At 41.6% G+C, this 14689-nt stretch overlaps 1 protein-coding gene across 1 annotated transcript in view; it reads left to right on the forward strand.

Annotated features, from left to right (window-relative positions):
• LOC103185760 (E3 ubiquitin-protein ligase SH3RF3) overlaps positions 1-14689 on the forward strand; it is a 190648-nt gene that overhangs the window by 157598 nt on the left and 18361 nt on the right. The window contains exons 4-8 of the mRNA XM_007904424.2: positions 2731-3084; positions 7247-7356; positions 10807-10977; positions 11565-11812; positions 13122-13462. Coding sequence (XP_007902615.1) covers positions 2731-3084; positions 7247-7356; positions 10807-10977; positions 11565-11812; positions 13122-13462 — 1224 coding nt within the window. The remainder of the gene's footprint in view (positions 1-2730; positions 3085-7246; positions 7357-10806; positions 10978-11564; positions 11813-13121; positions 13463-14689) is intronic.

The raw sequence follows: 14689 nt of genomic DNA on the forward strand, positions 1-14689 counted from the left end.
CATGTTGCAGACTCCAGCTGGTGTAAATAGGGCTTTAATTGAACATGAACTGGGTCTCACTGTAGTCTCCTTATGCATTCATGTGAGATGACTGATTGCAGGTGTCAGTTTGATGTGCAGGCTTCATATTGTTAGCATTTATCACAGTGATGAGTTGGGGGGAGTGGGTTACAGACAGCTCTCCCTGGATCTTTGCTAAACTAGGTTTCAGTAGAGCAATCTGTGAGATTTGCTGGCTAACTATAACATGACAAAAAAGAGCATTTGGACATCAACCCAGTCACTGAATTCCACTGGGTTGCGTTAATCAGATGGACACATAAATTGATAGGTAACTGGGGGCTAGGACTTAGTGCTGATGTGTCAATTGTTTTGTTTGGTCAGCCGGGTGTCTGACACATACGGGAACCCATCACGCTGCTTAAGATGATACAAACCAAACTGTGATTTCTGTACATCCCACCTACACATGGAAATCCCAGAAATAGTGTTGGATTGGAATGCACACTATCTCTCTGGAGGCACGCATCCTGCTTACCTAATTCCGGAACGTATTAGGCGATGGTTGGCAAGAGCCAAGGTTTGAGGACCCCAGAGTGTGCGTTGGGGTACTGCTGGAGTCTAACCAGCTAAAACCACATAGCTTGCCATTGATGTCACTGTCTGGCAAGCTTTCCTGCTGCTTGTCCCGCTTCGACCACCCTACCCTACTTGCAGGGCTAAAAGGAACAGAGTGGGATGACTCCCTGTCCGCAGTCATGACAATCATTTTATCTTAAAATTTAAGATTGTTCAGAATTTTGGAAAATGCTTAAATTCAACCTTGATTTGGAAGCCAGTTCATTTTGAAAACTGCACTATACCAGCTTCCAAATTAAAAGTGTATTTAAGAATTTCCTAAGATTCAGTTTTAAATTTTAAGATAAAATGATCTCCCAGAGTAACGCTACATAGAATTTCAGGCTACGATTCTTCAAATTGCAAAATTGGCTACTGTAGTTCACCCAGAAAATACACACAGCCACTTCACTTTACTGTACATCCTGTCAAGCACTTGGAGACATCTCGACAACATGATAAGGGACTAATTCAAATGCTAGCATTATTATTATTTATATTTTAAAGATATTTGAGGAATCTCATCAGTTCTCCTTAATTATCAATGTCACCTAGAGAAGTCACAGAATGTTTGATGTGGAAACTGAAAATGTTATGCTGAGGATGGGGTGAAACACTTTGCAGGGTATTTTGTGGGCAAATGTAACAGACAATTTTGTGCACAACAATGTCCCACAAACAGCCATGGAGTGAGTGACTAATTTTATTTGGGAGATTGATGGCCAGGACACCAGAAGAAACTCCCTTCTCTTTTTGAATAGTGTTGAAGGATTTATTGTCCAATGGACAGGCATACAGGAACTCAGTTTAACGTCTCATCAAAGGACAGCTCCTCCGACAATGCAGCAATCCCCCAGCACTGCATTGGAATGTCAGCATAGGCTATTTGCGTTCTAAATCCTGCGTGGGTTTTGAACCCACAACCTTCTAACTCATGAGACGAGAGTGCTACCAACTGAGGCAGGTCTTTAAAATATATACAGCATATTTTTAAATGTTCTCCAGTTTTTAAAAAAAAATGTAATTTGTTCCCCATGACAGGAAACCTGTTTTATTCTCTCCAGCCGTATTGTTGTTATTATGAATTAATAGCTAAAATAATAACAAAACAATAAAATCCGGAATAATATTTATATGGGATAGCAGATGGCTGGAAGCAATTCATTGACATGATTGCTGCTGTTGTAAACAGCTCCATCAGACGTAAACAGCAAAATCTGGCAATTGAACTACCATCTTACACTCATTATCAGTTCATTATCACTCTTTATTGCCTGTGTGTCATAGGGTTTGATTTAAAACAATGTTGTTGACTCTTTGCACCTGTATTGGGCTTGAACAGTAGAGCCAGTCTGATAAAGGTGAAAGGTTGGTTAGTGAAGGTAATCGGAAGAAAGATCTGAAGTTAAACAGTACCATTGGGGCTAGATGAAAACCTGGTTAAAATATAGGAAACAAAGAGTCAAAACAATTTTGAGAGGGGTTAATGTGATTATTATTGTATTATTACGATAATGTCAGATGAAACAAATACTTAGTGGAGCCTCACAAGATTCAGCGCTTGGACCCTGGTTTCTAATGTACATAGATTTCACCCAATTGTTCCAAGAACAGTCTTCACTGTACTCTAAAACTCCCTTCCTATCCCACCCACACTATATTCCCAGTCTATCCTGGGATGATTTGTGGTCTGAAGGGCCTCTGTGGCCCCTGTTAGCTCTGCCCCTAGAACTGTGGCTGATCAGCACTTACCTTAGGCCCTGCGAGCTACTTGAGCCCAAGGTACATTACAATACAAACAAGTCAAGTTAGAGCAGGAAGACTTAGAAAGGCACCTGGGAGTAATGGTAGCCATGCCATTGTCCTATTCCAAACAATGTGTTAAAGCAATTAGAGTTGGGGTATATATCTCCAGAGGAGCAAATTCCAATGCTGTGTTCTGACTGCGCTTTTCAAGTGGAATCACTGAGATTCTCAAAATGCAAGGATTATTATTATTTTTATTTGTTCCTGCGAAACAATGTGCAAATAATCTGCAAGTGGAAAATAAACTAATAAATTGGTATGTTGAGGAAAGCTTTTTTTTGATGTTTTGTTTATTTGTTCACACAGCTAAATCCTACTGCAAAACATCTGATCGAGATGGACAAGCCGTGTCTTCCAGTAGCACAGAGCAGTGATGGAACGCCCACTGCTGGTTCCAGTGCAGGAGCTGGTCCAGCAATAAGTTCCCCACTAAACAGTGTGGGGGCTATCAGCGCTGTCCACAGGCGCATCGATGGCAAGAAAAATGCCAAGAAACGTCATTCGTTTACCTCCTTCAGCATATCTCACAAGGCTTCCCAGGCCGTCAACAACAGACACTCGATGGAGATCAGCGCCCCGGTCCTCATCAGCTCCAGTGACCCCCGAGCTGTGGCCAGGATTGGGGAAGGACCACATCTTTCATCCAGTGCTCCTTCCCAGGTAAAGTATATTGGGAAAATATCCAGCTAACATTCCACCTGCAATGCAAAGGCAAACGCCGATTGCAGATGTGAGACTGTATTCAGACAAACTTAAGTTTTTATGTGTAGTCCAGAAAGTTGTTAAAACTATACCCCATCTAGCTGAACTAATGCCAAGGAGATCCGGTCCAGTGAGCTGGAATTTCTGACTAAGTGTAATTACAATGCTGATATTGGATTTGTAATTGTTTGAATCCTGTGAGCGGAAGATAGCAAATAAACTATAAAAATACCCTGATATAGTACTTAGTCATGTAACTTTCGTCTTTAATGGGTGTGCCCAACACCAAACTAAAATTGATCATTCACTTTATGACTGTTTGCTGGACATTGGTGTGCAAATTGGCTGCCGTCTTTGTCTACAAATACACAGTCATACATTTCATTGTCAAATCCTGCAAAGGGTTTTGAGACATCTTGTCGATGGGATAAGGCCCTATATTAAATGCAAGCATTATTATTATAATAAAATAGGATGCTTGGTTTTAATGTCATTAAAGAGTTGGTCATACAGCTCACCTGACAAGATATCTGAGGGATGGGCATTTTTTGATCATTTACAGCTATGAATCCCAAATTAGACACTGGAACAGCTTCAGTTTAAAACATTTTTGTGTCCAGAGGTCTCCCAGTGGTATGTATACTTTTTGTGCCTCCATGTTTTCTTTGCACTGGTCATCAGACTGGGTGTACTGGTGTGTTTGACTAGTAGGAAAGTGTGATCAACCCTCCCTGATAATAACTAATATCCGACAACCTGTTTTGAGCCACAAAGTTGCTTCCATTTGTTGCAAATAAATTTCAAAGTCAACAAGCAGGTTATACAACATTACAAGTCTCCCCAGAGACAGAAACCAAGATGCTGAAGTATCTGTTCCTTTTATATAATATTAATGAGGCTGAAGGTCACATGCCACCTAGAATATCTTTAACTAGCAGTGAGATAGAAAGAAAATCCAAAGTCCTCTGAAGACAGTGCTGCTATAGCAAAGAGACCGCTCCCCCACACCACCTGTGTGAGTTGCCTGAAATGCATTGTCTTAGTCTTTATGACCATTTTACCTTAAAATTTAAGATGGAAAATCATAATTGTGGAAAATCCTTAAACGCAGTCTTAATTCAGAACTTGGTCTTCTGCAGGTCTTAAAAATAACCAGAATTAAAATTACACTTAAGAATTCTTCGTAGTTCTGAGCGATCTTAAATTTTAAGACAAAATGATTATTATTATTATTATCTTACAAGCTCAGACTACATAGAATGTCAGGCTCCATATGAGGAACGTATTAGGACTCGAGTGCTATTGGCATATATTGGAGATTTTCCAGGATTTATTTTTAAAAAATAAGTTGATTTGATTCATTTCTAACTGCAGCACTGTTTATAGACATGAACACAGTCTTTTACATTTTTTTGCTCAACTCATAAATTGCTTTCTTGCTGTTGTCAAATATTACTAGAGACCCGTTCTTCATTACTGCAAAAGTGTGGTTTGTTTATTGTGTATCTGCCAGTGCACTGAAAGTAACAGTCTGATTAGTTTGGCACTGTGAATCAGGCCTGTCAAGTTTGTGGTGTTGGCTGTCAGGTTTTATTGCTAACTATGGAGAGAGCAGCTGTCCCACCATTTAGTGTTAATACATCAGTAAGATTATGTTAATACATCAGTAAGATTATTTTGTTAAAAATTAAAAGAACATACATAGACAATAGCTAAGTGCAATCCCTCTTNCCCCCTGTGTGCCACTGAACGACACAGACCAAGGAGATCCCAGGCTTATCCTTTCATTCTTGATCTGTATTTGCTCTACAAAATACACAGTCACTACACTTCACAGTGTACCCTATGAAGCACTTTGAGACATCTTCGCAATGTGACCTGTGTCATATGTAAGAATTATTATTATTTTTATTGCAGCCAAATGATACGACAACAACAACTTGTATTATATAATGCCCTTCACATAGGACAAAGTCTCGGACACTGAAATTGGCCTCAGTGCCCCTGGGTTGGGGAGGGAGAGGAAGAATAGATGGGGTTGGGGGGGTGGGTGGGGGGAAGGATTGTCTGCACCTAATTTACTGTTAAATTGTCCCTCAGAGAACACAATGAGTTGTGTGGAGATTTTAATTCTGAAATTGGGATTGAGAAGAGATAGACAGAAAATCAGACGAAAAGCAGAAACAAAGCCCCAAAAAATCTATAAATGCTGTTTTCACACTGCACTGAAGGATGCAGCACACCACATGCTTTGCTTTCACAACTGTGGAAGTAAAAGCTGCATGTGTACTGGTTGTGTCGTGAATTTGATGAATCAAGTACCCAGTGTCCTGCACAGAATGCTGCTCAAACCTCCCAACAATAGTTTGATTTTTGATGACTGACAGTTAGCTTTTTCCAGTCATTAAAATCTGACCAATTGTACAGTAGATTCCAGTGTGAGTTTTTAATGGTTGCACATATTGGTGGGTGCATATGTACCAGGAGTGTGGGACCAAGTGTGCAAGCACAGGACTAAACACAATAATAATAATAATAATAATAATACTTGCATTGATATAGTGCCTTATCACGCTATTGAGACATCTCAAAGGGCTTCAAAGAATATACTGTATTTTTTGTGGGCACAACTCCCTGATGCACTCCACAATCTCCCCGAAGCAGTTTGTTAATCTCCGTGAAAGCTCCTGTTTGAAGGTTGTCAGGTTGTAGGTTGGATGCCAAAATTTGGGGAAATGTTGCATTTCCAAGGCTTTGCCCAATATGGATAAAACATTAATTAAGTGGTACAGTGGTGCAACCTGCTGGTCTTCCAACGTACTACAGCAGTGTCAACTGGGAGAAGAGTTTCCACTCACATGTCAATGTTGCAACCAGAAGAAATGATGAAGCACAAACTAAGACCTTCCATCCTGAGGGTGTTCAAGGTCACATGGTCACCTTGATCATTTTACTGCACTTTTCAACACCCCGATTGTTGTGTATAATAATAAAATAATAATAATCCTTGCATTTGGTATTGGGCCTTACCACGTTGTGAAGCATCTCAAAGCTCTTCACAGAATATACAGTAAAGTAGATTGACTGTATATTTTGTGGGCGAAAAATAGTAGATTGTGTGGGTTGGCATGGTAAGACACTGGAAGAGCTGCTCAAGATGTAGGAAGCTTAGGGCATGGGGTGGGGGGAGGAGGGCTACCCTTTTAGATGATATATATATTTACGAAGCATGGCTAAGGGGGTGCCAGTAGCAAGGTCTCAGCTGTTCAACCTCTTTTCATTTACCCCTCTATGACTTATTTGCATTAAAACAAATGCAAAGGTCAAGTGTCAGGCTTGTCTCAAATTCCCAGAATTTGGCTCATGAATTGTTAAAATACGTTTTGAACCAATTTTCACTAAAGTGATGTTCATTGAGGATGGAAGGATTGCAGCGTGTATGATGTAGGCAGAGATGCAGGTGGCACTTGCCATTAAGAAATTGGCTTTGGCACTTTAGAGATACAAATAGATCGCTTGCAAATTGGTATTCAAATTACATGTTGCAGCTACATTGTCTGAAGGAGACAATATTTGAGCTTGTCAGTTTTGCTCAATTTCTGTCACATTTTTCTCTGAGTCAGAAGGTTGTGGGTTTGAGATTTTGAACTCATAATCTCAGCCCACACTCCAACAACAACAACTTGCATTTATACAGCCCCCTTCATGCAGGACAACGTCTCAGAGCATCGCAGTGTAGGAGGAGCACTGCATTGTCATCGGGTCATCAAGTCAATTGGTGCTTTTCTCCACACGCGGTATAATCTAATCCCACTCTCCTTATTCCTCAAACTTTTAATATTCGCCTTTTCAATAATTTTGTGTGGGGTGGGGGGTGGTCAGCTGGGTGTCTGCACATGCGGAAACCCACCCCCATGATTAAGAGTATCCAAACCAGCCCAAGAATTCCATACATCCCATCTACATGTGGAAATTCTCATGTTTTGGAATGGAATATGCCAAAATATGGCATCTTTTCAAGGGATGCCTAGACAATGATTGTATGTGCTACATCTACCTTTTCAGAAAACATAGTATTATTTCTGAGGTGTAACCAAACATATGTTTGTATGTTTTTTAGGATTCGTCCTCTATAATCGCTAGCACAACTGTTGGTGCTGTGGGACCAAGATTAGGAATTACCCTAGGAGACCAGGGCGTAGCAACAAAAGCACAGCTCCCACTCAACATGTAAGTGATCATTGCAATCAATGCACTGTGTTCCTCCAGGTAAGCTTCACCCACTGTGAAATCTGGTGGCAGTGAAGTGATGTGACAAAGCAGATTTGCATATCAATATTGGGAAACGTGTTGAAGGAAATTTTGTCTTTGTTACAATTGCAACAGGTCCTTACGATAGTAAAATGATTGGTTTTTTGTTACAATTTACAGAAATAGCTGCCTTTGTGTCTGTCGTAGCTTTATCTCTTTCAATTAAGTCATGTCCCACAGGGGTTCTGGAACTATCAGCTGTGAAGAACAGAATAGTTATCACCCGTGATTACTGTTATTTGTGGATGTCAACAATGGTTCTGTGATGTTAACTATGCCAGAATGGGCCATCAAAGTAAAGGAAGTAGATAAATTACAATGGACAGTGGTATGAACATCGCCTCTTCCATCAGTGAAACTTATGCTCAATTACACCTGTAAAATAACACCAATTCCTTCCTCAGTCTTTACTTCGCCCTCTAATTTTCTCCCCTCTTCTCCTGAAGGCAGTGACTGATGCTAAGATATGGCTCTGCAAGAACTGTTCTCTCTCCAGTACCTCATCCCATTGCTCAAGGGTGAACCCCTGTCAGTGATAGTTAGTAGACCATTCGACCATAGGAGTACTGATCTGAATGTTGAATGAGTGGATTCTATAGTAGAGGGAATGTGAACCCTGTAGACATATCGATTGGCGCAAGTGCAAGCTTTCTTTACCCTTATACATATTGAACGAACAGAAACAGACCCTAGAGTCATTGCTGAGGAAAGCAACAACAAAGCTGATGCCTGGTGTTAGAGGCTAAGCTATAAAGACGACTTGATAAGGTAGGGCTCTTCAGCCTTGAAAAACAACATGTCAGAGAAGACCTTATTGAGGTATATAAGGCAGCGTATTAGATACAAATGAGTTAAAGATAATCCAGCACAGGCCTTCAGTTGCACCAAGCGAGCAGGACAAGAGGTCACAGGTACAAGGTTGTGAAGGGCAATCTTAGCAGAAATACCAGAAAGTATTTCTTTAAACAAAGATAATCAACAGCTGGGATGAATTATCAGGAAAGGCGTTAGAAGGCTGTGTTCTGTTTTCCTTCAGGAAATAGATTGATGCTGCAATGGGTGTATATCCTGGAAGAAAGAGATCAAATGGCCTGAAAGGTCTTCTTCATTTGAACCTCTTGTGATCTTGTAATGTGTGTTGCCTGCCACAGCCTCCACTCTAGATGTACTGGGCTGTAGCAAAACAAGCACAAAGTATGAAATATTTTTAGGACAGGTTTACAATTTCTTTTTACAAACAAAAACAGTGTTCATGTGGAAGATGAACATAATATTAGGAGTGGGGAAATGTAATCTTATTTCACGACAGATTACTTTATCAGCATAGAGCACCCGGTTGTATAACGTTTATGTGTATAGTTGCCAATCAAACATAATTGGGTTTTATTGCATATACATGGCATGATGAATCACACTGAAGCACCACAAACTAAGCATACCCACAGGGACTGTGAAAATCATTCTGCTTTCATAATATATAGGGATGAGGATCTGAAGAAAAACTAAGTCCAATTGCAAAATCCCTCAGGAGCAGCTGGGATATAACACTACGAATCTTCTCTCTCTGATGTCAGTCATGTTCATCAGATTATGTTTTGCCCAGAAGCAGTATAGTCCAGCCCTATTGTCTGTAGTCGGGTTCCATAAAATTAAGCTGTGTTATAACCAGAACACTGTTCGCACACACTTCCCAGGTTTTTTCTTTTTTTCAAACGTTCTCAGTTTGGTTTGGATATTCTTAAACATGATGATGGGTGTCAGACACCCACACGACCAAAAAAAAAACACATTTACGGAGTTGCCAGGGTGGTCCTGATGTGATCAATCCCGGCTGCTTATGGAGTGTGGGAAGCCAACCAGGCAGCGTCAACTCCTCTTCACAATCATTCCTTCAGGCAGCCGGTGGAAGTCAATGTCCCACTTTTTACTGTGTCACCTCCAAATTGTACCACATTATATTATGAGCCACTCTGTAATATGTCGGGACTGTACTATTAGTTAGCACCACTAACCAGTAATGTTGGTGTGAAAATGGTGACATGTGTGGGTAAAATTTCCCCCAAGATCTGCTGTTTGGACCAAAGGTGTAATGGCTGCTGACAAATTCGACCATTGCCAAGTGTCGGAGTCACAGACATCGGTAGAGGGTGAATTTTCTGTGATGTGATACTTATCACTGGTGATGTCCCTACACTGACACTCTAAACAATTAACACCCAGTGAGTTGACTTATGGCCAATTGTTTTCCTTCCCACTACGTGAACAAATTTCTCAAGATCCTCACCTGTGCTAGAGCTCCATGGGCACTGGTTACTTTCCACTAACTCACTCACATGACTTTCTGTTGAGCCAGCACAGTGAGTGTCAGAGTGAACCAGACTGAAAAAAAGGTGTTTGGAATGGAACGTGCTTTCTCCCTAGAGGGATGCATCCCACTTACCTAACTCCGGAGAGTTTTACAATACAGTTTGCATTCGTATTGCGCCTTTCACGTTGGAAGGACGTACCAATTAGGGGTCTGCGTATTAGGTGCTAGTTGCCAACAGCAAAGGTTCGTGAACCCCCAGAATGACTATTTGGGTACTACTGGAAGTTAACTTGCTAAAACCACATAGCTTGCTACTGGAAGCACAGTCTGCCAAGCTTTCTGCTGTGGGTGCATCTAGGACCACTTTATCCATTATCGCTTTGGTTTGCAGGGTTAACAGGAGCTGAGTGAGAAGAATCCCAACCCTCAGTAATCATATCCCATCTCAGTGAAATGAAGCACGAGCTGTTTTAAGAAACATTCTCCACTCCCACATCACCCTTCTCTCGCAAAATATAGACATATTTAAAAGTACATTAGCAGTCTTTTACATTGGATTTTTTTTGGAAGCGCGGTTTGTATTTTAGTCTTCCCAGCTGCTAAAACAATAAAGAAGAGCGATGGAGCGAAAAAAAAACACAGACAAAAAGCAGCATGTCTCCCTTTGCTGAGGTTTTATTTTCAAAGCGCTCAGCAGCTTTAATGGTTATGGCATGGCACTCCCAACTCCCGAGGGTTGTGAGTTCAAATCCCAGTCTCAATTCACTTTTGACCTTGCCTCCCCATCTTTTCTGTCTATTCTCCATCAGGCTACTAACTGAGCCATTACTCAGCAGGAGAGTGCTTCAATTTTGAGAAGCAGTAGAGAGAGGAAAGAGGAAGAGAAGCAAGAATTAGTCCAGTCCTTAGAGACAGTACAGACACACACCTAATAGCATTGATTTGCTACTGAGCAGAGTTCTGTGGTTTAGACAATCCAACCTCCTGGTTTGAAGCAGGAATCTAGGTGAACTAAACTTTCAAAAGCATTTACAAACTTCTGGCTTGCTTTTAAACTCCAGATATATGGCCCTGTATGCTTACAAGCCTCAAAAGACAGATGAGCTGGAACTGCGGAAAGGAGAGATGTACCGTGTCATTGAAAAATGCCAAGACGGGTGGTTTAAAGGCACTTCCCTGAGGAATGGAACGTTGGGCGTCTTTCCTGGAAATTATGTTACTCCTGTTTCCCGGTATGTGAATAATTATCATTAATAATAAAAACATTTTGAATTTTTATTATTATTGAAATGACAAAACACTTCAGCATTTTAGGTTTTCGTGCCTTCTCTCCCCTATGGTCCTGAGTCCTTTGCCGTAGGTCCAGAAGAAAAGAGTAAAACCATAAGGAAGTATGTTAAATTTATATAAACCCTTGGTTAGATCACATTTGAAATACATTGTACAGTTCCGGTCACCATACTACAGGAAGGATATTGTAGCATTGGTGAGAGTACATCGTAGATTGACAAAGATGTTACAAGGGATGAGAGGATATTGTTATCAAGAAAGATTGTACAGGTTGGAGTTTTTCTCTCTAGAATTGAGACTATAATAAATAGGGTCAGGAATTGCTTATCAATGCTGACTGTGACTTTGACTGTCCCATTGTTCTGGCTGTAGGGGGCAGCAATGAAATACAAGTAAAATTAAAGTGAGTTACTTTGCTCTCTTTCAATAAACTTTGAAATCCATTGATTTATTTCAATATCTTCACCAAAAATCTTGGCTTAAATACAGGAGTGAAAAATGCCAATGTTGTTATCGCTGTCTGTTTCAGGGCTCCCTTTGGAGTGGCTCAGTCGAGGAACGCCGTATTAGGAGGTGCTGTACAGACAGTGAAAGGAAACTCCACATCTGGTCATTCAGCAGTAATTGGTCTTGTGAATAACGGAGTAAAACCCGTTCCTCCTGTTGTCATTCCTCCTGCTCAGCCACAGCTTCATACAGCCAGTCCTCAGATCAATAACTGTTTGCGCTATTCGGGCCAACAAACGGTCAACCAAGCCCGGAGCGCAATGCAGATGGGTAAGTGAGGTGTAAACTTCCTATTAAGGCTGTCAATAGAATGAGCTATATGGCCCCTGTTGGTGACATGCCCTCATTAGTGAGTTTAGATTTTAGTCATCATTAGTTTCAAATAGGGTATTAGACTGACTCAGTTGGTAGTGCCTTCACCTCAGGTTTGAAGGTTGGGTTCAATTATTGCATCAAGACATGAGCTCATAGTCTAGGCCAACACTTTTCTCATCTGCCTTTCAGGGGGCCCTTAAAGCCCATGAAGCCTGTTCCACAGTTTATTAGATTCTGACATTAATCCCAATGCTCCGTCCTTTTGTCAATACCCCTTAATACCTTTGCTGCCAAAGTATCTATCTGCCTTTTAAACATAGCTATTGATTCCGTCTCCACAGATTTCTAGCAGAGCATTCCATATCTTCACAACCCTCTACGGGAAGAATTACCTGATTTCATTCTAACAATTCTTCCAGAGAAATTGTTCATTCACGTTATGGGTATTTCACTGTCACGAATAGCTGTTGCTATCTATAAATAGTCAATACAGCAATTACCTGTGAAGCATTTCAAGATATTTTGATGCGATGAACTGCTATAAGAAATGAAAATGCATATTAATAAAATGATTATAATTCTTACATTTAGTATAGGGCCTTTCAGCTTTTCAATTCAGGAGGATGTCCCAAAGTGCCTCACAGGATGTACCATAGCGCAGTGACTGTGTGTTTTGTGGTGAATGCAGCAGCTGATTTACACTCGGCAATGACCCACAAACAGCCATGAAGTGAGTGACCAAGTTTATTTGGGCAATTGTTGGTCAGGACACCGGGAGAAATTCTCTTCGCTTTTCGACCTGAACAGGCAGACGGAAACTCGGTTTAATGGCTCAACCGAAGTACAGCACCCCCAAACAATGCACTGCTCTGGCTGCACTGCACTTGAGTGACAGCCCAGATTATGAATTCGAAGTCCCAACTCTGAACCCACAACTTTCTGACTTAGAGAGTGCAACCAACTGAGCCCATCTGATACTCAGACAGATCTATCAAGAATAGGGAAGTCCAAAGGTTAACCTGAATCCTATGTCTATGTATATTCTCTCACTGTTAAACGCTCTGAGATGCTACCCTGAATGGAGGGCACTATATAAGTGCCAGCTGTTGTTGTTGTATGTTCTGGGCACCAATACTCCAGAACTCTGGTTTAATAATTGACTGAGCTGAGCAGTATACTGGATAACCAATTACACAACTGAGTGCTGCTTTGTCTCAGTGAGCCACCTAACCCTTGTGCTACCTTCCCCATTTTATTTTTGCAGTCCATCCCGCTGTTCAAGTGCTTGACCGTCCTACGGCAACCGTGCCACCATTAAGAACGCAAAGCCCTCCCTCCCGTGTTCCAGCCACCATGGTGCGACCACAGCCAATGACCTCACCCCAACACATTCATCAGTGCAATGTGTCGGGAACCTCCGGGGTTCCTGGTTGCAGACCAGCCATTTCACTCACCTCTGCAGCTGTAGCAATTACCCCACCGAACGTTAACGCAGCCAACTTGAATGGAGACGCCATGGGCGGCCCAGCCAGTACCTCAGTGACGTCTAGTCCTTCAAATTCCGCACCTGCATTGGCCAAGTTGGAAGAGAGAAAAAGTGAGAAGGTGAGACCTGCTCATCACAGTAATATTCACTCATTTATTTCCTTTCCTTCACCACTCTGAATCCGTCATACCAGGAATTTAGGGATTGTACCTGTGCAATCTATCAAGAATGGGCAGCAGACCATATGAGAATCTCTATAAGTCAGGCTGATCCACAGAGAGTGAGGGCAATACAACAACAACTTGCATTTATTTAGCCCCTTCCCGCGTGGTAGCATCGTGTACCGCTTCACAGAGGCAAAGTCTGACAATGAGCCAGTGGGTGAGGGAAGGGGCAGGTGACCGGAAGTCACGATCGAAAAGGCAAGGTCTTCAGACAGGAATTGAAGGTGGGGAAGGAAGAGCCAGGCGGAGGGACTGAGAGAGAGAGATCTAGAGTTTCGGGGCATAGTAGCTGAAGGCATGGTCACTGATAGTGGATTGGAGGGGACGAGGAAGAAACAGGAGGCCGGAGCCAACTGAGCGGAGGCAGCGGGTGGTGGAGGGAATGAAGTGATTTGAAAATGAGTGAGAGGATCTTGAAATCGATCTATTCTGTGATTAGGAACCAGTGGAGCCTGGCAGGGACAGTTGTGATGGGGGTACGGAGTTTCCCCCAGTGAGTATCTGGGCTGCAGAGTTTTGAATCAATATCTCACCCATTCTTTATGTGTGAGCCTGAACAAGCCTACGTAGACATACAGTCTTAAATTAGGAGCCCTCAGTCTAAATTGTTTATACACATGCATCTTGAAAGGTGGTATGTTTGCAGCAAATAAACCAAGGCGCAGGATCTGTATCTCAGTCTTTTAATCAGCAGGTTATTTCCTATATAATGCAGTACTACCCTGGTGTACAATAACAACAACCTTCACATCAATATGTGATGTTGTTTGTTCATGCTACATGTTTTGACTTTTGGGAGAGTTGATGACCTTATGCTCTTAACACGGCACAATGGTTACCGGTAGCATTTAGGAAATAAATATTGGGCACGGAAAACTACTCATTTTTCAGTGTTACATGAAGCTCCTTTCGAACGTTACACTGACTGGAATTTCAGCCCAATTATGCTTGAAAACCCTCATGCGGTGAGTGAGTAATTTCAAGGCCACCACATTCTGGAGATAGATTGTGTTGCAGCGATGTTCCTCAAGTCAGCACCACAAATTTCTGGATTTCTTAATACGAAATCTGTTAAGAAATGTGGCAAAATTGACCTCGAAATCGTACTAACTACACCAAATA

The sequence above is a fragment of the Callorhinchus milii genome, unplaced genomic scaffold, assembly GCF_018977255.1.
Source record: "Callorhinchus milii isolate IMCB2004 unplaced genomic scaffold, IMCB_Cmil_1.0 Scaffold4, whole genome shotgun sequence".
Lineage (NCBI taxonomy): Eukaryota > Metazoa > Chordata > Chondrichthyes > Chimaeriformes > Callorhinchidae > Callorhinchus > Callorhinchus milii.